The sequence below is a fragment of the Schizosaccharomyces cryophilus genome (genome assembly GCF_000004155.1).
Source record: "Schizosaccharomyces cryophilus OY26 unplaced genomic scaffold supercont4.1, whole genome shotgun sequence".
NCBI lineage: Eukaryota > Fungi > Ascomycota > Schizosaccharomycetes > Schizosaccharomycetales > Schizosaccharomycetaceae > Schizosaccharomyces > Schizosaccharomyces cryophilus.
Window position 1 is genome coordinate 2066720 of NW_013185624.1, and position 21183 is coordinate 2087902.

General features: G+C 37.9%; 13 protein-coding genes across 13 annotated transcripts; 5 read left to right on the plus strand and 8 right to left on the minus strand.

Moving 5' to 3' along the window:
- Positions 1 to 246: 246 nt before the first annotated feature.
- Positions 247 to 1605, minus strand: SPOG_02794 (DNA repair protein; the record flags this gene model as incomplete). Its single annotated transcript, XM_013165456.1, has 1 exon — positions 247 to 1605. The coding sequence occupies exon 1, from the start codon at positions 1033 to 1035 to the stop codon at positions 247 to 249; it is 789 nt and encodes a 262-aa protein (XP_013020910.1). The 5' UTR covers positions 1036 to 1605.
- On the plus strand, positions 1449 to 3846 carry SPOG_02793 (biotin-protein ligase). The gene has a single exon (XM_013165455.1). The coding sequence runs from the start codon at positions 1640 to 1642 to the stop codon at positions 3551 to 3553; it is 1914 nt and encodes a 637-aa protein (XP_013020909.1). The 5' UTR covers positions 1449 to 1639; the 3' UTR covers positions 3554 to 3846.
- On the minus strand, positions 3662 to 5236 carry SPOG_02792 (U6 snRNP-associated protein Lsm4). The gene is made up of 3 exons (XM_013165454.1): positions 4454 to 5236; positions 4220 to 4411; positions 3662 to 4168 (listed from the first exon to the last, which is right to left on the minus strand). The coding sequence occupies exons 1-3, from the start codon at positions 4454 to 4456 to the stop codon at positions 3995 to 3997; spliced, it is 369 nt and encodes a 122-aa protein (XP_013020908.1). The 5' UTR covers positions 4457 to 5236; the 3' UTR covers positions 3662 to 3994.
- On the plus strand, positions 4566 to 5176 carry SPOG_02791 (uncharacterized protein). The gene is made up of 2 exons (XM_013165453.1): positions 4566 to 4850; positions 4903 to 5176. The coding sequence occupies exons 1-2, from the start codon at positions 4790 to 4792 to the stop codon at positions 5139 to 5141; spliced, it is 300 nt and encodes a 99-aa protein (XP_013020907.1). The 5' UTR covers positions 4566 to 4789; the 3' UTR covers positions 5142 to 5176.
- Positions 5177 to 6796, minus strand: SPOG_02790 (replication fork protection complex subunit Swi3). The gene is made up of 3 exons (XM_013165452.1): positions 6564 to 6796; positions 6158 to 6398; positions 5177 to 6096 (listed from the first exon to the last, which is right to left on the minus strand). Exons 2-3 carry the CDS (start codon positions 6352 to 6354, stop codon positions 5715 to 5717), a joined length of 579 nt encoding a protein of 192 aa, XP_013020906.1. The 5' UTR covers positions 6355 to 6398; positions 6564 to 6796; the 3' UTR covers positions 5177 to 5714.
- Positions 6636 to 9426, plus strand: SPOG_02789 (IMP 5'-nucleotidase). Its single transcript, XM_013165451.1, has 3 exons — positions 6636 to 7053; positions 7146 to 8068; positions 8124 to 9426. Exons 1-3 carry the CDS (start codon positions 6846 to 6848, stop codon positions 8214 to 8216), a joined length of 1224 nt encoding a protein of 407 aa, XP_013020905.1. The 5' UTR covers positions 6636 to 6845; the 3' UTR covers positions 8217 to 9426.
- On the minus strand, positions 8385 to 9418 carry SPOG_02788 (transcription corepressor). Its single transcript, XM_013165450.1, has 3 exons — positions 9279 to 9418; positions 8973 to 9226; positions 8385 to 8917 (listed from the first exon to the last, which is right to left on the minus strand). The coding sequence occupies exons 1-3, from the start codon at positions 9319 to 9321 to the stop codon at positions 8714 to 8716; spliced, it is 501 nt and encodes a 166-aa protein (XP_013020904.1). The 5' UTR covers positions 9322 to 9418; the 3' UTR covers positions 8385 to 8713.
- Positions 9427 to 9504: 78 nt separating the features above from the next.
- Positions 9505 to 11774, minus strand: SPOG_02787 (zuotin). The gene has a single exon (XM_013165449.1). It carries the CDS (start codon positions 11120 to 11122, stop codon positions 9767 to 9769), a length of 1356 nt encoding a protein of 451 aa, XP_013020903.1. The 5' UTR covers positions 11123 to 11774; the 3' UTR covers positions 9505 to 9766.
- Positions 11598 to 15736, plus strand: SPOG_02786 (telomere binding protein Rap1). The gene is made up of 3 exons (XM_013165448.1): positions 11598 to 11833; positions 11874 to 12245; positions 12317 to 15736. Exons 1-3 carry the CDS (start codon positions 11738 to 11740, stop codon positions 13973 to 13975), a joined length of 2127 nt encoding a protein of 708 aa, XP_013020902.1. The 5' UTR covers positions 11598 to 11737; the 3' UTR covers positions 13976 to 15736.
- Positions 13991 to 15664, minus strand: SPOG_02785 (NADH pyrophosphatase). Its single transcript, XM_013165447.1, has 2 exons — positions 15390 to 15664; positions 13991 to 15218 (listed from the first exon to the last, which is right to left on the minus strand). Exons 1-2 carry the CDS (start codon positions 15419 to 15421, stop codon positions 14138 to 14140), a joined length of 1113 nt encoding a protein of 370 aa, XP_013020901.1. The 5' UTR covers positions 15422 to 15664; the 3' UTR covers positions 13991 to 14137.
- Positions 15737 to 15785: 49 nt separating the features above from the next.
- On the minus strand, positions 15786 to 18696 carry SPOG_02783 (uncharacterized protein). The gene is made up of 2 exons (XM_013165445.1): positions 18500 to 18696; positions 15786 to 18376 (listed from the first exon to the last, which is right to left on the minus strand). The coding sequence occupies exons 1-2, from the start codon at positions 18565 to 18567 to the stop codon at positions 17962 to 17964; spliced, it is 483 nt and encodes a 160-aa protein (XP_013020899.1). The 5' UTR covers positions 18568 to 18696; the 3' UTR covers positions 15786 to 17961.
- Positions 16175 to 17757, plus strand: SPOG_02784 (Spo4-Spo6 kinase complex regulatory subunit Spo6; the record flags this gene model as incomplete). Its single annotated transcript, XM_013165446.1, has 4 exons — positions 16175 to 16603; positions 16662 to 16794; positions 16837 to 17561; positions 17606 to 17757. The coding sequence occupies 4 exons, from the start codon at positions 16175 to 16177 to the stop codon at positions 17717 to 17719; spliced, it is 1401 nt and encodes a 466-aa protein (XP_013020900.1). The 3' UTR covers positions 17720 to 17757.
- Positions 18697 to 18746: 50 nt separating the features above from the next.
- SPOG_02782 (fimbrin) lies at positions 18747 to 21151 on the minus strand. The gene is made up of 2 exons (XM_013165444.1): positions 20840 to 21151; positions 18747 to 20781 (listed from the first exon to the last, which is right to left on the minus strand). Exons 1-2 carry the CDS (start codon positions 21071 to 21073, stop codon positions 19171 to 19173), a joined length of 1845 nt encoding a protein of 614 aa, XP_013020898.1. The 5' UTR covers positions 21074 to 21151; the 3' UTR covers positions 18747 to 19170.
- Between the last annotated feature and the right edge of the window lie 32 nt (positions 21152 to 21183).

Below are 21183 nucleotides of genomic sequence, written 5' to 3' on the forward strand. Positions count from 1 at the left end.
ATTTAGGTTTTACGTTATAGTAACTAACCTAAGTTTAAAAGGTTAAACGGTTTACGTTAGTTAAAAGTTTAAAGTTAAAAGTAACGTAACGTAAGTTGTTGTTAGTTATTTTTTTTTTTTTTTTTTTATTTTTTTTTTTTTTTTTTAAAGAAAAAATCCAACTAGATAGAAGTGGGTGTTTATAGTTGAAACCATCTGTATCATTCGAAAAAAAATAAACTCAACTGTAATAAAAAATAAAATCATTTACTCTGCGTAGGGATATGTGAACTTGTCTTCTTTTCTACGCCATAATTTACGCTTTTTCTTTGTGAGTACATTCTCGACAAATACTTCCATGCAACGTTCACGTTTGAAGGCACGAATAAATCTTGGGTCCCATAGCTCACTTGCAACTCCCAAATCTTTGCAGCATCTCATTAATGCATTCGATTTGCAGCCCTCGGATGCCGTAGCAACTCCTTCGGGATCGAAATAAGTTTGTTCACCTCGAGCAACCGACACAAGCCGACCGTGACAAACGAGAGCATACTCTCTTGATACTGATTTGCTTGTGACAGTAGTGTTCCCGCGAGGGGCAAGTCCCCATCCACCGGGACCAAAAGCGTTATTTAGAATTCTTCGGTACTTGATTTCAGGTAAGTAAAGGATTCCATCTGGTTTAATTTCCACATCTTCTGGTGATAGTGGAGCTGTCAAAATACTACTAGTCTCCTTGTCAAAAGGCTTTGCTGACAATCCATAAAACGAAGTTTCCCAGTTAGGTCCCATATCAGGAATGTTAGATTCCTGCATATTTGAAGGAATCCCACTCTCATTTTTTATGTCTTTAATGTTTCCATTTGTGTTTTTAGAAGTTGTTCTATCTTCGCTGAGATAATTAGAAACATGAAAAGGGCGTCTATTCAGCCATACGGCTGGCAAGCTTTGAGAGGATCGTGGAATGCTGAGACTCTTAAGGGAGCCATTAACCTTATAAGAGTTTTTAGTAAATATGTTTCTTGTAGTTGCACAAAGTATTTTTGTATATTTCATAATTATTTTGCTCTTTCTGGATCTTGCTGTAGCTTCCTTGTAATGAAATCAGAGCAAGTGGACCCCTTCGCTAAAAAATCTTAATGTAAGCTTAAAATTAAACGATAGCTCATCATAAATAGTTCCATTAGAAGCTTTCAAAATCTAATTCAGATTCAATTCAAAGACAAGTAATATTATTAAAAGTTTCTTCTCCTCTTCTTTTTATCCTTTCTTCACTGTTACGAAGGGGATCAATATGTGCAATTTTGTTTTACTGAATGTGGAAGGCAAGTGGGCGATACCAAAAGTACTAGTCCAGCAAAAACCAAAGAATTAGCTTAGTTATTTACAAAATATGTTCCATTTTCTTTGGGCTTTCAAAACGGAAAATAGTACTTATGTCATATGTGTATCCTACGAAGCAGTAGAAAGGAATGTGCTTTTATGACAATAACATGGCATTAGAGATTGTATTACTGTAAACTTCATAAAGAAAATTTGTGGGAATTGAACTCAATTCTGTACCATATAATTGCAAGTTGAACAGCGTCTGGAAATCACCTACTACCCAACACCACTGTACATATGTGAGCAACCAACCTTGGCAGCTTTAATCAAAGCCATGAATGTTTTAATTTATAATGGAAACGGTGCTTCAAAAGCATGTTTAAGTCGGACTTTTCAATGTCTTTTTCCATTTGTGGTGCCACAATATTCTATGCGATATGTAGACGCTTATACTCTGGAGCATGACCCTTGGACAGGCAATACTGCTCTATTAGTTATACCAGGAGGTAGAGATTTGGGTTATTGCAGCTCATTCAACGACATCATTTATCGGAAAATTAAAGAATATGTTCGTCGGGGTGGAAGCTACCTTGGTCTTTGTGCTGGTGGGTACTTTGCATCAGCCAATGTTGATTTCCGTATGCCTGACAAAGATCTGAATGTCATTGGATCAAGAAAGCTTCAGTTTTTTCCAGGTACTTGTGCCGGTCCTACATTTCCTGGGTTTGCCTATGATAGTGAAGAGGGTGCGAGAGCCGCTCCTTTAATATTAGAGCAAATGAAAGGATCCAATCCAACAACAACAACGACGCGCATTTATTATAATGGAGGTGGATCATTTGTAAACGCTGAGTCTTATCCCAAGGTTCGAGTTGTAGCACGTTATACCGAAGTGGAAAAAGAACGTTCAGCAGCAATTATCTATATACCCATTGGTAGCGGGCATGTCGTCTTGACAAGTGTTCATCCAGAATTCGGTTCTGACGGCAATAATATACTGGATGAATATGATGAACCAATGCGACTTGAACTCATCGCGCATATACTAAAGCTTCTTGGGCTCAAAGTTCCTGAAAATATTTCAGAATGCTGTGCTCAACCAAAGGTTACCGATCAGTATTTAATTCCTTGCAATGAATCCACAAATCGGTTATTTGATCGGTTTAAGGAAAACAATCTTCACAATACGCTCGATGATAAAACTTACAACTTTCACTTTAAAGATCTCTCAGACCATCAGGTTGTATCAGAGTCGTCGACATCTAATCTTGCTTCAATTGATGAGCTAGGCCAAGAAATGAAACCATCTGTTTGTATTTGCTATGGTAATGAGGAAGCTGAATACGAGTATACCAAGTCCCACTTTGATTACAAACTGTATTTAATGAATCTAAAAGATTGTCACTTTGGATCACCCATTCTTATATCGCCCGTCATTCGTTCTACCCAAACTCTCTTTGACAGAAATCCCAAATTTCTTGAAGGACTTCCTACCGGGTTTACTGCATTTGCTAATTACCAAACTGAAGGAAGAGGAAGAGGACAAAACATGTGGGTTTCCCCTTATGGAGTGCTTGCATTTTCTTTTATTATAAACGTTCCATCCCACAGTTTTAGCACAACTCCCGTGGCTCTATTCCAATATTTGATGGCCCTGTCCGTCGTCAATGGGATTCGAAATTATGGCCCCGGCTATGAAGATATACCCGCATTTATTAAATGGCCCAACGATGTTTACGCATGTGTCAATGAAGGTGGACCTTTGTATCCCAAAAAAAAATATATGAAACTCTCAGGGATCATTGTTACATCTACATATGAAAAAGATGTCTTGCATTTAGTCATTGGATGTGGAGTGAACGTGAGCAATTTGGGACCTACGGTATCCTTGAATGCATTAGTTGATGAGTTGAACAAGCATCATCCAGAGAGATCCTTAAAGCACTTCCAGTTTGAAATTTTACTAGCTAAGATTTTTAATTATTTTGAGCATTATTACTACACGCTTCTTCAAGATGGGTTTGCACGAATCTTGCCGGAATATTATCAGCATTGGCTTCATAATGAACAAGTCGTTAACTTGCCGACTGGTGAGAAAGCTAGGATCAAAGGCATCACTTCTGATTTTGGCTTATTGGTTGCTGATCTTCTTACTGATTCCGGAACGACCTATGGCAAAAGTGTTTATCTGCAGCCCGATGGAAATAGTTTTGATTTGATGAAGAACTTAATCACAAAAAAGACTTAAAAGTCTACCTTTAAAATCTATCTATATATATGATGTATACAGTTTCAATCTTTTAGGATTTAATTTGATGATTCCCCTGCCAGTTCCAAGTTTTAGTCCGGCTTGTTAACGATGTTCAACAATTCTTTCAGACTAAATACTGGTTGAGAGCAGTGTATTTTCTAAATAACAATTTTTGTTGCCCTTTTTCGACATAGCTTACATAATGCCTACGAATCAACTGCTAGAAAGAAAAGAGTTAGATATGTAATAGACTTCCGAGAGGACAGAAGCCATTTTTTCTCAGTACAAAGCTACAAAAAGAGATATAGTCATCTCGTACTAAAAAGGATAGTGTTTCTATCACAAGTAAATATATTACATAGCAAAGTCATATGTCAAGAGTATCCTTAACAAAGGAGATAATTTGCTTGTCAAAGGCCACCATAACTTAAATTCTTTTCAATAATGTCCTCCTCGTCCACGACCGCGACGATTCGAAGGATTCATATTTCCATAACCTCCGCGACCACGCTGTCCACGACCACGGAATCTTGATCCACGAGTTTCTCGCTGCTGTGCTTGTTGTTTTCCAACTTGTTCTAAAACCTCGTCTTGGATACGCAAGTACTTGATCTGTTTGCATGTTAGTTGATACATTCATAATATGACCAAATAGATTCATACGTTGTTTCCACGAATATAGCACTCAGGAAGTCGAAAGAATCTATCACCATCAGGCATAGTCCGTATGACTTCGTGCAAAGTAAGATTCATATATGTATCACACTTTTCGAGATGACCATTGAAGGTTTCGCCGTTTTTTAGCTCTACAAGTATAGGTCTACCTTGAGCCGCATTTAATAATGTTAAAGGAAGCTACAGAATAATTAGAATGGTATTTACTTCCTGGCTTCTTACCATTTCCCAAAAAAGTAATATGCTTGTTCTATGGCAGTACTTGTGTTCGATGAAGCTCAGTATACGTACACCAAGTGATTAGAAGGTTGTAATCGATTATTAGATTATAAAAGTAAAAAATAGAAAAGTATGTAAAAGTTATTCCACTAAAGATGAGTATTGTGCTGCTTTTATCCAACCCTTATTTCTATATGGGGTCTTTCTACCTTTCTTTGGTCTTTCCAGTCAAGGCAACACAAAGAAGGCAATTATTGTAAAAGCTAATTTTCTTTTCCTTAAAGTTCATATACATAGAAAATACTCTTTTTATTTCCGAACAAGAAGAAATAAGGGAAAATGGCTGCTGCTAGATCATGCTTTCGAAACCTTTGGAGAGCAAGTAGGGAATTGTTTGAAGGTAAAAAAATAAATTTGATTCTACGGATGGAAGCTAATTTTTGATGATTTAGGAGACGCAGTAATCCTCGAGGCCGCAAAAGCTCGCATTCGAACGGGATTTCGTGAAAGCGCTGGACTCGCTGGGGATCAAGCTAAAGAAAAAGTCAACTTGGGAAACGAAGTTGCTTCTCTTCTTCGAAGAAACGTGGTACAGGCTGTAAAACAAGACAATGGTGTCTACTCATTGAAGATTCGTGATTCTACTGAAATTAGTGAAAACAAGCATAGGACAAAAACACTCAAGTACTGAAGTTATGATAAATTAATAAATCAGACAAAAGGATGATATATAATATAAATAATATATGAAAGCCTTTTGTTTGTCAATACAAGTGATATTATTTTAAACTCACATATACTTGTATATACGAATAGATGGAAGGTATCCCTAAGAGTCTTTCACCCAAACTGACAAGGTTCTTTACCAAATAGCTTATTTATCTCCAGTGTGAAACTATATCTTGCGAGATCTTCGGCGATGAGCTGAATGAGCATATATCATAAACTGCTCAACAGATTCCCTTAGTCGAATATAAAGATATGTGATATGAGAAAACGAAATGAAGCTTGCATAATGCACACAGTGTAAACTGTTTTTATAACTTTGACCTTCCACGGATGACAAGGGATCCACTAAAAATGCATGAGCAGCCAGTCTTCATGAAACAAAGCTTCATAAGTAACGAGGCTTTATGAAAGCATAAATCATCTCTGTTGGATTTTTTTATGGTCCACTAACTGACTAACTTATAGATAAAAGCTAAGCTTTTCGATAAACCGAAAAAAGGAAAAAATCTCACTAGCGGAAAATTATTAAACATGTTTAATCGTCCTCAGCATCTGGAATAACGAATGAAGCGTCTTCGCCATTTTCCATATACGAATCTTGGTTGGAAGGAAACCTTTTTGGTTCCATAAAAGGTTGGTCATAAGACAAGTCCTGTAAGCTTTCCTGACCAACTACACTTTCATCAGAAATTTCATTGATCCAACCACGCCTACGCACTTTTACGGAACGCATAGATCCTAGTCTGTTCAAGTAAGCTATAGAATCATCAAAAGTAGCCCGTGGATATAACTCATGTGTCCAAACATGATACATTGATAAAATTCTTTTTAAATCCCCTAATTCATGACCCTTTCCTTTCAAATTTACTTTTTTCCTCAATTGTTGGAGCTTTGGAATGCCATTCTCAGATGCTAGTCTGGTTAAATTTTGTTAGCTTACTGCCCAACAGCTGTTTTAATCAATTCCACCCTGATTACCTTTCCTCATCAAATTTAGCAATTTTTTTTCGCGGACGCTTCAGAGGAACGTCTTTTTCTTCTAAACCAAGATCAAAACCTTCATTTTCGTTCCCGTTCTCTTTCTCAGTAGTTTCCTTTTGTAAGACATCCTTTTCAAAGCTATTCTTTTTATCTTCTTTTTCTTGACTTAATTGACTTAGTTCTGAAGCTGCCATCTTGAATGTTGAATAAAGTGTGCAGAAGTAAATAGATGCTCTACCTTGTTAATGTTAGCCTGTTGACTTAAATAACTATACAATTCAACACTTCTTTTAGTTCTTTTTCGACTTATACTTATTGCTCGCCTTCAGTCCTAAAATCTCTCGAAATTCAAAAAAACTGTAAATCCTTTTGTAGTAGACTCCTTGTGCACAGTATAACTTACCTTGATAGACTAGTAAAAATATATTATAACAGTAGAAAAGTTAAAGAAATATGCTCATTCATAGAGTTCGGCTTTTACCTCTCACTTTGCATTGACTGAATTGGATTGGAGGAGTTTACTTGGTAAGTGAATTCTTCCTTCTAGTTAAGCATTCAATGAAACTAAGTAATTAAAGTCTAGAATTATATTATTAGCTTCTTATCGCATATAGTTTGTAGCGAAAGAGCGTTCATCTTCTAACCAACATTTTTCACCTTTACTAGTAACTTGCATATAGACAGAATGGCATCGAGATATCGCGTTGAGTACGCTTTAAAACAACATCGAAAAGACAATTTTATTGAATGGATAAAGGGACTATTAGCTGTTCCATTTGTTTTACAGGCTGGTAAACCTTCTCAAAAAGAAATTACCAAAGAAAAGGAGCAGGAAACTTTGGAACGTTATGCTCGAATTTTAAAAGACGTTGAGCACCTGATTGAAAGTCACAGTAAGTACAATTCATCTCTTTACTGTCCTTAAATTAGTTGGCAGCAACAAGGAAGGAAAATGTTGAATAGAATGTGTGCTAACAACTCTTAGTCGAGCAAACGGCTAAAGGCCAACAGTATAGCCAATTAAAGATGCTTGTACCAACTATTACTTCTTTCTGGACTCCATTGCCTTTGGTTGAAGCTTTATACGACCTCGAACCGAAGCTTTGTTTGGCCAAACGCAGTTTTGTGGCACCCAGCTTTAACGATGTCCGTACGATCCTTGGTGGTGCTCAACTCAGGTACCTGGCTCAGAACTGTCTTGAGATGGTCAGTTTTGATGGTGATGTAACTTTGTACGAAGATGGGCAACCTTTGCTTCCAGACAATCCAGTCATTTCTCGCTTAGTACAGCTTTTATCAAAAGACATTTATGTAGTAATTCTTACTGCCGCTGGATACCCTAGTCGTAGTGGAAAAGAATACATGGATCGGTTCTCGGGACTACTGCAAGCTATTGAGGACACTGACTTGACCGACGATCAAAAGCGAAGATTACATGTATTGGGAGGAGAAAGTAACTACCTGTTTGAGTATAATCCATTGCATGGGTTGCAATGGATAGAATCAGAGTCCTGGATGCTTCCCATTATGAAGACCTGGCCGGCCGACGAAATTTCTGAAATCCTAGATAGTGCTGAAACTGCTCTTCGTTCTTGTATTAACGCTTTGAATATTGATGCTCGAATTATTCGTAAGGAACGATCTGTTGGCTTCGTACCCTCACTAGGTCAAAGACTAAGAAGAGAGCAGTTAGAGGAAACAGTTTTGGAAGTACAGACAACGTTACAATTAAGGGATTTTTCTGTTCCTTTCACTGCTTTCAATGGAGGAAATGATATATGGTGTGATATTGGAGATAAAAAGCTTGGAGTACGATGTTTACAATACTTTTTCGCCATCTCGCATCCTTCCAAATGTTTACATGTTGGTGACCAGTTTCTTTCAGCTGGTAATAATGATTACAAAGCCGTATGTGTTTAGAACTTTTCATGACTTAGTGGAATTAATAACTAACTGAGTACAGAGGTCCGCTGCAACTACTGTTTGGGTGTCGAGTCCTTCAGAAACGGTAGAGTTTTTGGACTACTACTTCTCTCATTTGCCTTATCAACCATGATATATAGTCCTTTCTTCAGTCATGACATTCTATTTTGCCCAGAATAGCAAAGTAGATACAAAAAATTACTACCCAAATTTTATTGGTTACATTCCTGTTTTTGTTTAATTTTTCTTTTCAAATTATGGAAACAATATAATTCATCCGTCGATTTTATGTACAAGGATATGGTGTAGTTGAGCCAAGGAAAGCATATAATATTAGAGATAGTTACATTCTAAGCAGGACTAAAAACATAATATACTAGAGAACGGGTAATAGAATTTACAGAAGTCGAATTAAAAGGCGAAGCAAAAAAGGAAATGCTAATACAGGAGAAGAGGAAGAAGGGTTTGAGTAAGGAACTTAAAAAGGAAGAGTCAGCAAAAATTAGAGCACTATCGACAGACTAATTTATTTATACAAGTCCGATTCAATCGCTTACACAACAACTGGATAGATAACAATCCACAGGTCTGATTTGAGGGCGAAGGATATGCGACATTGTAAAAATAGGTCTATGCAATAGGATCCTCTTCCTTTTTCACCTCCTGCTTTATATCATTCTCAGCGGGGGAGATGGAAGCTGGAGCAGGTTGATTCATGGAATTTTGGTTTTGAAATCGTTCTCTAGCCCGGCTCAAGAGTTCTTCTTGTTGACGCAACAACTCATCTCTAGAGACACCGGATTGTTCAAATTTGCTTCCTTTCTTCTCGCGATTCTAAAAATTGATGTGTCAGTACTCTCGTAAATTTTGGCATATGTTCTGCAAATACCTTTTGCTGTTCTTTATGTTCAGCAGCAACCTCTAAAACCTCACTAATGTATTCCTTGAATTCTAAATTTTCAAGTGCTTTAATTATATGCTCAGCAGCGATAGTCTTCTTGCTTTCCTTTTCACATATTTCGTTGGCCTCGCTGGAAACAAGGTGAATAAACTCAACGCAGCATTCAATTAACAAGTCTCTGGTTTCTTTCGTAAATGTTAGGTCTTCTGGAAGCATTTCAGAAACCATCTTTTGAACCGTAGCTTCGTCTGTTAGCATATACGTCGCTCCTTCTTCATTTTAATCGCTGCATACCTTTTGGTAAAGACAGTTCATCATCTACGAATGCATCATTCATTGTAAAATATAATTTTTCATAAAAACAAGATACTCTTTCGTGAAGTTCAAGTTCCCATAGAAATTCTACTAAAAACCTGAATGAAGACTGTTTACCAGTAGGGAATAGTGAGCGTGTTCCAGTATGCTAACTGGATAAATCATTGTATTTTGTAAAAAGAAAATGAAAATTATATGCTTTTTTTTGTGCATACAAATTGAATTAACTGGAGGAAAATTTACTCTAACGGTCTTTTGCAATTTTATGTCTAATGAGATGCAAAGGGAGCAATACAATACAACGATATGCTAAATCATGATGAAAACACGCAAGTGTACCATTTCACCCTCATCAATTTTCTAAATAAACCCTTTATTTTTGTACCAAAGGCAATCCCAAGCCTTTGGAAGCCTCCCTGTCTATACTAAAAATGAACTGAAGGTATTCAAAAATCTGCTCGTTTACTTTACTTGCCAAAGAAAACAATTTCACTGGCATTTAAGGAACCGCGTTCGATGAACAACTTGGCATACTTGTCAAAGACACCCTTGACAGCAGCGCCACCAGCGTCCTTTTGAGCAGAAATATCAGCAGCCAAAGTGGTAAGTTCACCATCACCAAGTTTAGCCATTAAGGCGTCGGTATCCTTGAGGACAGTGTCAACTTGGATAGGAGAAGGGACATCAGTTTCGCTAAAGTAGTTGAAGTCCTTCAAAGCATTTTTGACAATCTTCTTGTCACGCTTCTGAGCCTTCTTCTTGTCTTCCTTAGCCTTCTTGCTTTCAGCGCTAGCAGCAGCCTTGGAAGCAGCTTCTTCAGTAGCACGACGCTCTTCTTCTTCCTTCTTTTTCTGAGCGGCAGCAGCAGCTTCACGAGCACCAGCATCACGCTCCCACTTACGGGCTTCCTTAGCAGCTTTCTCTTGTTGTTTAAAGAGTTTGATGCGGGGGTCAGAAGCCAAAGCAGTATCTACCAACTGGCGGAGACGAGCATTGTCACGAGCCTTGTTCTTTTGGCGCTCAGAGCGATTCTTCTTCTCTTGATAACGCTTGTTATCACGAGACTCGCCATCATCAGGAATGTCCTTATCCAAGTACTCGAAGGTTCTCCAAGAGTCAAAATTGTACCAAAAGTTGTAGAACTTTTCAACCTCGGGGCGAGAGGACTCAATTGTTCCCAAACCAGGAACAGGTTGCTTCTTGGAAAATCTGGCCTCGCTATCGAAAACAGGTGTCCAGAGTTCGAAGAAATTTTCTTCGGTAGTAGACTCAGGAGCCTCAACTTCAGCATTTTCATCGACAGAGTCGTATTGACGACGCTTAGTAGGATCCGTAAGGATTTCATTGGCTTTTTGAATGCATTTGAAGAAAGAGTCATCATTGATGTTACCAGTGGCAGCCTTCTTATCGGGGTGATGCTTCAAGACCTTCTTCAAATGAGCCTTCTTAATTTGCTCCAAGGTAGCCTTGTAACGGTATTTGGAGAGACCCAAAACGGCGTAGTGATCTTGTTGCTTCCATTCCTTAGGGTCGGCACGAAGCATTTCTGGGTCTTCTTCCTCATCCTCAGATTCCTCCTTAACTTCTTCCTTCTTTTCATCCTTCACTTCCAAACGTTCATCTTCACTAAAAGTGCGACCGTGTCTCTGGCGTCTAGCGTGAGCCAAGAAAAAAGGTCCGACAGGTTCAACGGAGCGACGGACGAGAGGGCTGATTTTTCCGTTAGGAACAAATGAGGCTTCAACAGCCTGTTTAGAAGTGGCAGGATATAACTTGATGCTTTCTCCAGCGCTCATCTTGTGTTTGGCAAAGGAATCAACCATACAACCCTCATTTTTCCTTTTTTCACGGATTATTGTGCACTGCACACTAGTACACTGCAATCCACTAGTAAACAACTCTGCAAACGGTGGATCAATACAAAATTGAGTGGAGCTTTTGTGAAAAGAAGAGTTAAAACGAGTACTAAAATTCGCTTAAAGATGATTCAATTACCGTTCACGTTTGCCTCGAAAAAGTAACTCATGCTTCGGCTTTCCTTTCCTTTTAATGAACTCTCTTGCTTGTATGAAGTGTCACTAAGCTTCATGCGTTTATTTTAAAACATTTAGAAAAACGACTCTTAATGGAAAGCATAAATGGAGGTTGAATCGATGATTTGTCATAGCAGAAATGAACGGGTTGAAACCAATATAAAGTACCCTCTCATGTTATGGATGGGATGGAAATATGCAAATTACGTTTCCAAATTTCATTCTTTCTTTTATTTTCATATTGAAGACGCGTTTTTCGAACGTCGCTTTCATAAAACGTTGGCGTTGTTTCAAGGTAAGCTCTCGCTACTAGTTTCTATCACCCTATAGACGAAATTGAGAAAGAATTAGGAGAGTCGAGTAAGCAAAGAGGAAAAAAACAAAGTAGTTTTTCAAAGATGAACAATGTCTGCGCTGTTTACCAAAGATGACGGATCTTCTATGATTATTGCTGTTTCAAAACTATTGGAAGCCACACCGGGATTCCAGTTAAGCATGGAGGTACGACGCGTTATTGGCTTTATATGTTAACAAAAATAAGACTTATGGTGCAAAAATACTGTTTATTGAATTGAGGGAGTTTGACTTAAAGCAACACGACTTTTATATTGTCCCTGAAGAAACCAAGAAAGCCCTTATTCATCGAGAGTTAAGACGTGTTTTAAATTTGAAATATGCTATACTAAAGCGCATTGTAAAGGTTTCTTGGCTTTCCAATTGCATTGAACAGAAAACCATAATACCAGTCGATCCTTTTCGAGTTTTCACAAGTATGGAACCACAATATGTTGAGCAACCGCCACGAAGAAGAGAGTATTTTAGTCTTGAAGATGAAAAAATATTAGTGGACTACGTTCATAAAGCCAATGTTCCCAAATCAGGAGTCAATATATATAAAGAACTAGCTCGCAAGGTAAAACCCTCAGCTTCTTGAAAGATTTGAAATTTTAAATTGTCATTTCTATGCTAACTTTTCTTAATTAGTATCCTCAACACACTGCAGAATCTTGGCGGGAGCATTATAAAATAATTCGAAAAGCACTCCCTCCAACTGAAGATGATCATATTACAAGTTCTCAAAATCGAACTGTGACAATTGTTCCTTCTCAAAGTGTTGGAAGGGTCTCTTCAGGAACATCCGATCCACAAACAAGCATAACACCCACAAAAGCACAACATATCCATCATTATCCTTTTTCTGTACCGCATCCTGAACATTCTACAAAAAAAAGATCTTACTTTCCATCAAATATTACAGCATCACCATTGTCTAGCAAGCCGCTTTCTTCCTCTTTAAGCTATACCAAAACTGACTTAAAACTTTTGGAGTATTATCTTTACTCTTACGGTAAAGAAAAGAGCTTAGACGATATTTGTGAAATCTTAAATAAAAAGTATTCCAATTTTCATACTTTTTCTGATTGGAGATTACTTTATAAATACTTTTATCCACATCTAAATTTTGAGACTCCAGCTCCTGCATTGGTCCAACGTGAATCAAAAACTGAAGACTTATCTTTGGAAAATTTAGATGTTGATGACCAAATGATCGAAGAAAAATTCCTTGATAATCCTTCTTTCACTTCAGATACATTTTCAATTCAAGAAGCAATCTCTCCCAAGTCTTCGAAAAAGTCAAGGTTGGCTTCCAATGAGATTTCAAAGGTGCAAACTGTCAACGGATTAACTGAAAGTTCTGATGGTTTCTCAACTATTCCGAAGTCTTCTTCAATACCTGTTTCATTCCAAGAATCTCCTTCCAGGATACTCGAATCACCCTCAAAGACCCTTTTCTCTTTGTCAAATTCCTTTGGTAAATCATATAGAAATAGAAGCTTTAGTCCACAGTCTTCCACGAAATCCACAATTTTGGATAACGCCTTTCCGGTTGGATTATCAAACACTTTGAAAGAAGGAAATATATTTGTCCGTCCAAATGAAGATCTAGCCATTCCACCTTTAGGCATGAGCAGTGATTCAGAAAGCTTTCCAAAGACTGATTCGGAGCTGGATGATGACGCCGAGTTTGAAAAACAAATTACAACTACTTATAGCTCTTCTCCTATAAAAGTCGAAACCCCTAAAGTCAATAAAAATCAAGATACGATTGGTAAATCATCTTCAGTCGGTTCATCTCGAACTTCAGACTCGCGCTCGTTCGTTAGCCGATCTAGTAGCCCTCCTGAAAGCCCTTCAGCAGGTAATTTGGATGCGGAGACCTCGGATAACCTCTTACTAGGACGCAATTATTTAAAAAAATTGGAGCACAAACGTCAAATTCATTCGAAAAGTCCAACAGATGATCATGATATAATGATTGATGCTAACCTTTCAAATGAGAGAGAAAATTCCTCTTTTTCTTCTTTAAGAAATACGAGTCTTCTGGTTGCAGAATCACCGAACATATCTCCAATAAAAAATTCTCCTATTCGACATGACAAAAAACCGTTTTCGGAAGTTTTACGAGAATTGCATGATTATTTAGTAGTTGTTAATTCTTCTTCAAACAAACAAAAGGTCGATGAAGCTATAGACATGATTTTACGATATACACGATCCAGTGAACAGCAATTTCTTGATGCACTTGAATTAGCCGAAGGCAATATCAGTGCAGCGATTGCCAAGCTTTTATTACGTTCTTAACATTGTAATCAATTAGAGGCTTACTGTTATTTATATTATTTATTGTCGTTTATGTATATAATGAGACCTATATAGTTAGGGATATCGAAGACATGGGTTAAATTACATGAATAATTTGTTTATTTTTTCAACTATAAGTTGCAGCCATAAGGAAAACTTCACCTACCATTTGTTATAAGCAAAAGCTTTGATTAGGTTTTTGGCAATCGAGAACTCTGGAGGAAAACGGATAGGAGGTGCTTGAGAATCAGAACTCCATTCTAACGATTTTAAAACTTCCTCTCTCGAAAAAAAACGAACGTTTTCTAGCTCTAAGTCCTTGTCCAAAGATATTTCAGTATCCTCCTTGGCGATGGCAAAGCAAGCTAGCATCAAGCTCTGAGGGAAAGGCCAAGGTTGACTAGTATAATAGATAACTTTCTCAATTTCAAGTCCTGATTCTTCGTAAACCTCACGACTGACAGCTTCTTCAATGCTTTCACCCGGCTCCAAAAATCCTGCTAAGCAAGCGTACAACCCTGGAGGATGCTTTGCAGCTCTGCCAAGGGCGATCGAATTCATATCATGTGAAAGAACACCCATAATTACACATGGATCAGTACGAGGAAACTGATAGTTGTTACTACCTTGTTTTGATGGACAAGTGGACGAAGGATTCATGACAGCATTAGTACATACTAATTTTGTCCCACCCTGAACAGGCATGTTCCTTGAACCGCATCCCGGACAAAACTTATATCTGTAAATCCAGTCTAAGAGTGACCGACCAAAAGCGCAAACACCAGATTCGGAGGCTTTTAAGCTGTATTCTCTAGAAAATATATTACGCAAATTTACAAAAATGGCCCCGTTATCTTGTACAAGCCTCTGAAGTTCTTCAATTTCGGTTACGTCTATGGCGAAAACGTTATTCTGGTCCCATCCTTGATTACCATTGCCATTTTCATTATTACCAAGAAAAACTAAGGTAGGTAAAGAAAAGGAATGGTTGCTATACTTTTCAGCCAACTGCTTCTCTGAAATTTCAAATGGAGAAACATGAAAGTATTTTGAAATCTGGGGGTAAGACAGGGTAAAGAGATTTTCTTCCTTGATAGCCACAGCAGGATTAAGATCACTGAAAGGAAGGAATTTGGTGGTAGGAGAACAAAAGGCCTTTTGTAGAAATTCTCTATTCGAACGAAGAAAGGACAGACGATTCAAAGGATTCCCCGAAAAGAATTGAGTGGGCGCAGACGGTAATCTGTAAACAAATTCCAGTTAGTAATGAAGAACAACCGTGGAAAAAAGAAAAGCCAACACCATTCAATGACACTCTTCTTCCATATTGGGACAGTAAGAAACCTGAATCTTAGGAATATCACTCGATCATGGAAAGTTTTAGAGCTAAACGTTGCAATATTCTAATACTTACTCTAGTTGTCGAGTCAGTGTAAGACGGTTCATTCTGTCACGATTGCTTGTATTAGCAATATACTGACACTAGATCCTTTTTTTTCGTTTTATTAGTACCTATTTCTATTTTACGGTAAACTCAGAATCATGAAACGCTGATACAACGATGCTGTTCAGGTAAATATACTAAAGAGAAATAAGTTTTAAGTGAGAGTTCTTGAATCAGCAGTTATTACTGTATGATCACTTAGTAGGTGGAAGAACACAAGTCCACTTCATTACATGTCGGGTTACGTAAGTTACTTCAAGTATTTATGATATGAAAAGTGACAAGTCCACCATTATGAACAAAAGAAGTATGTAAAGATGAAAGTTGTAGTGAATTAAATAAAATACAGCCTTTGAATAGAGGGTGAAATCCTAATGCTAACAGAAAGTTTGCTCGTTCGAAGCGGCGGCGCGCGACGCGTCGCGGTTCTGTGTAACGCGTAAGCGTGAATCCAGTTTGTTGACAATTGTTGACAACAGTAGAAATCAAAACAAATTGGTTGGAAGCAAAACAAACAAACAAAAATGAAAGTATATAAATAAAGAGTTGTCTTTTTTAAAACAATTTACTGGACACTGCACATTGCTCAGTAGAATCGTCTTGCTTTCTTTAGAGTAATTAACAGTCGAAAGTCGCTGAGATTGGAATCATTTGGGAGAAAGCCATTAGTTTTTTAGCTCTCCTTTCTGTTCATATATTTAAGTAATTGAAGCGTTAGAACTGACGATCAGTCTATCAAGCTGCTAATAACCCTTATGAGATCGCCTTTAGTAGATCGCAACTCAGGCATTCATAATATTGGAGAAGAGCCAACAAAACTTTTGCTTGTACCATTTGATTACAATCATTCATCATCGGAAGGGGAGTTTTGTCAAACTGCAGCAAATCCCGAATCGTGTATCGACTGGCCTGTTTCTAAAGCGGATATGGCAGGAACACAGAACCTAAATTCTGCAACAGCCGCTGCAAAACTAGCGCTTCCTGCCACTGCTTTTTCTAATTATTGTCCAAAACCCGCCGTAAATCGACAAAAGGATGCGCCTCGCACCAGTATTCGAGTATGCAAACTTCGTTATTGGCAACGAGATTATCGAACAGCTTTCCCTAATTTTTTATTTTACTTGGACAGCATCGATGAGGAAATTAAGAGAAGAATCATTCAAAAAATAAGCAGCCTTGGAGCGGTAAGTGAAGTAAAAGCATTCAAGAGAATAAAAGCTAATACACGACAATCATGGTTAGAAAGCTACAACGACCTTTTCTTTCGAAATCACTCACTTTATAACAACAAGAACTCTAGAACCTGAAAGATGTCCTCCAACAGACCCTCTGCATCTCGCTAAAAAAGCAAACATGAAAATATGGTCCATTGATAGTAGGTTATGAATTCTTTCACAAGAAAATACTAACCCTTCAGAACTTTTGAACAGAATACTTTTCACTTTTCTGGACCCAGATAGTCTCGCTAATACCTCTGCCTCTAGCTTGCAAGCACTTTTGGATGGTGAGAAAGTATATGGAGCATCAGAAAAAAACTTTTACGTTCCAAGTAAAAACGTTGAGTATTTTCAAGAGAACTTTCTATGCATAAGAGACCTTACTCAATTTTACAAGCCTATCGTACTTCGCGAGTGGGAAAGACCTGCTCATAATACAGAGATTCTTTGGCCAACTTTAGGAATGACAGTTCAAGGCAGATGCCCTTTTAATACTGGTCGCAGACGTGAACTTAAAATAACCAAGTATAATCACCCAGCGCATGAAATTAGAGATCAAATGTTGAATCAGTCTTACAAGCAAAAGATAGCGAATAATGCTGAGCCAGATCCCACCAGTGTCATTGTAAAGCAAGTGATGGGTGACTTTACCGCAACAGAATCCGGCGCACCCTTTCAGAAACAAACTTCAACCGAACAGCTGAAATCATCAAACCCATTAACGATGGAAAAGAGGTCCGCTATGACTCCACTGAATATCCTGGAACCTCGACTTATGAATAAGCAAAATTTAACGGCTAATCGAGCAACGCGAGCTCCAACTGGTGCTTATGAGGTAGATCCTCTAGCGCACAAGAAGGTTAAGGTGGACGCAAAAGCTGGTTACTGTGAAAATTGTAGTGAGAGGTACAGAGATTTGGAGAAGGTAAGTAGAAAATTTTAGAAATAATCTTTTAACTGATCTTTTAGCACCTTCAAGGAAGGAGGCATAAGGCCTTTGCGGAAAACAACGAAAATTTTGCAAGCCTGGACGAATTTTTCAGTCAAGTTCAAAGACCTTTACGTTTAAAGCAAGTCCGCTAATTTTTACCCGTCATTAAAAGATAACGTTTAGCAAGCGCAAAAAACCGAAAAGTAGATATTTTAAACCATGAATGAAGAAACCTAAGTGGTTCCCGTATACAACAATTCTTATCTTCATAGTATACCATTCTAGCATTAGTATTTTTATGAATAAATTTTCTGGGTAAACCATTCGTCTATTACTTAGTCAGGAATGTTCACTTCATTTGTTGCAATAGTCTTTTCTATAAGCACAATCCGCATTATCCAAGTTTTCCAATCGTGGAAAGCTCATTAGTTATAGAATCTTTAAGCCTTTCTGACTTTAGTTGCATCATGCCCTCCTTGGCATGTTCCGTTCCTACGATTCCTAGCAGTAAAGGCTCTTTAGATATTAAAATGTCTTGATAGCCTTCCGTTGGAATGGCAGCTATAAGTAGCTTTCCCTTTTCAAATTCAATTATAGTTTCAAATAGGACATCCCGTTGATGAGCGATAATATCATCTGTGGACTCGGCTACTAATGGGCTAGGATTCGTTCCGGAATACAATGAGTATATATTTCCTGCTAAAGCAGCAGTTGATCGAATTCTCTTCACCAAATCTAATCGCTTGAGGGCATCCTCTGGTTCCTCGTAAGATACGTATGATAGCAAAGAGCCAGTACTAGTAAATACCCTTAGAGAATTAGCATCTAAAGTCTGCAAGAAAATATCAATGCTTCTAGTTGATCTTTGTAAACAATAGACACGGAACAGCATCCCGAAAGACTACTGAACCAAACGTATGTTTTTAACTTACATGACATTGGGCATGTTTTCCTCTACCGCTTGCTTCAATAAATTAGCCAGCTGTTTTGGCTTAATCATTTTTTATTCCTGGAAGTATGTACAAAACACTATTTGAATTAATAAGGTACTTCTTGTGGTTTGATGCCCGTTAAGGTAATAAGAAAATGGGGATTAACAGAGAAAGAGCGTCATGGATGATGATCGCACACTAAAATTTAACAGCAATACAATGAAAAATGAAAAATGAAAATTCCTGTACTTAAAACAGATGCATCTAAGCTATCTTAGTGGAAATAGTAATATCATAATTATTAAACATTTGAACACTTAATGTATCTACTTTTCAAGCACTATTCACATAAATGTTGTCATCAACGAAATATAGATTGTAGACATATAATTGCGAAAAAGACTGCTAAAAAATGTTTTTCCAAAGAAGCTAGACACTTCTTAAACGCTTTATGGCAATCTAAGAAAATAAATCCTTCCGTTGAAAAAGTAGATGAAGCAGGACACAGTAAAGCCCAAAAAGCATCTTAACAAAAAATAATCAACATAACTTTACTACCAGGGGTAGCTGTTAAAAAGGTTCATTACTAAAGAAAGGACGTTTAAATAGCTAATGAATTAGATCTTCAAACGACAATCATTAAAAAAAACTACAGTTCATTCCACAAAACTTTAGACAGCCATTAAGCTTCCAATAAAGTGTAGTATGAGGCGTGGTCGAACACTAACTATATCTTCGGGCAAGATGAAAATGACGGCTCCCAACTTGCGAGCTATAGAAATGGCTAAACGGGCGTTTTGAATGGCCAATTCCTCAGTAGAGCCATCAGTAACGAGGCTGTAATCAACATATTCACTTTTAATACCATGAAGTACGTCAAGAACGAAGATTCCATTAGATAATGAGGGATCACGGAAAGAACGAATATGTGAGCCTCTTCCTCCTTTAGCGGCCATAGAATTTGCCCAAGCAACCATATCGTTGTCTGAAAGAGTCTTACCACCACGGCTAAGACTATGTAAAGTCTTGGTAATGTTCATACGCATCATTTGCCAGACCAGAGCCAAAGTTAACGTACGAGAGCCATCATTGATATCAGCACCTTGAATACCGACCAATGAGAATCCTTGTTGTTTTCCTAGATCAACAGCGTAGTTACAGTTTTCCACAGCCTTAAATCGTAACATTTCATCACCAGAAGCAGGAGGTTTGTTTACCCTCTTCCAATTGACAGTGCTTGGAGTGATTTTATCGTAAGCTTGCAATAAGATGCAACCATCTCTTAAGTTATTGAAGAAATCATGAATGCTAGGAACAACATCAAGAGAGTTCAGCCATAAAGTAAACACACGGGCTTCACGCTCGCCTTCGGCATCAAATGGTTCAATTTCTGGCTTTTCTTCTTCATTCAGGGGTTCTAATCCAGGATGAGTGTTGAACAAATGAGCAACGAAGGCCAAGTTCAATTTGGGATTGCCAGCAACCATAGCAGTAGCGCTAAGATACTTGCGACAATTGAGCTTCTCTGAATTTTCTAAAACCTGCTCGGCACGTTGTAAAACATTTTGGGTTTGCAACGGAGCACGTGAGCAAAGATCAGGAGCTAATTGGTTCAATAGGATAGTATAATTTTCACCATCGGAAACATCCTTAGAAAAATTAGAAACTCTGCGGTGCCAATTCGCGGCGTTCAAATGGAAGTTGAACCAACGAAGCAAAATCTTCTCAGGGGGGAGACGAAGGAACTGGTCTAAAGTCTCATCTTCTTCCAAAAGACGATACAATTCTGGATGAAGGGTAATATCAATTTTACCCAACAGACCACGACGGATAATTTGCCAGACGAGACCTAAAATGAGATGTTCTCTACCTTCCAATAAATCACCAGCACCAATATTGGTGATTGAGATACCACCCATAGCCTTTGCAGAGTTAATAACAACATTGTTGTTTTCGATGCTTTTGAAATTGTCAAGTGGTTTTTTGTTCTTTGACTTGTTCAAAACACGCTCATCGATGGTGTCTGGAACACTGTCATTAATAAGCTTTGACAATATCAAACCATCTTTGCATTGATCAAAAAACTCAAAGGTTTCTGTGTTAATAGGGATACGTTCACCAAGATCGGGGTCGCCAACAAGAACGGAATTAACATGCTTTATGAATTCTCGACGTTCTTCTTCGTTGATAGTATGAGAGACACTAGAAGAAGATCCTTTAATAGTAATACGGCCCTTTCTTACTTCCGTGCCTTCGACACCTTTCTTTAAAGCATCGTAAATCTAAAAAGATTGATTAGTATTTACATTACTTCATTCCGATTGCAAACAATCGCCTTACCCCAACAAAGTCTTCAGCTTCAACACGACCGGACGAATCTATGTCAACTTCCCGAATTGCTTCACGCACTTCATCGTAAGAGCCCTTTTTTAAATCTTCGAAAGCTTTGATGGTGGTTGTTTGATCCAAGTAGCCTTTTCCATCGACATCTAACTTGTTAAACTGATCCGTGAGGGAAAGAATCTCCTCATTGGAAAGCCCCGTAAACTTCTTTTGAAGCTTAAGAGCTAGCATGTCTATTAGGGAAATCTTCTTCCAAAAAAATGTAAAGAAAAAACCACACTTAGCTTATTTGGCAGTGGTTAGTAGTGGGATCGTAGTCGCTCACAAAGTTCATGATGATG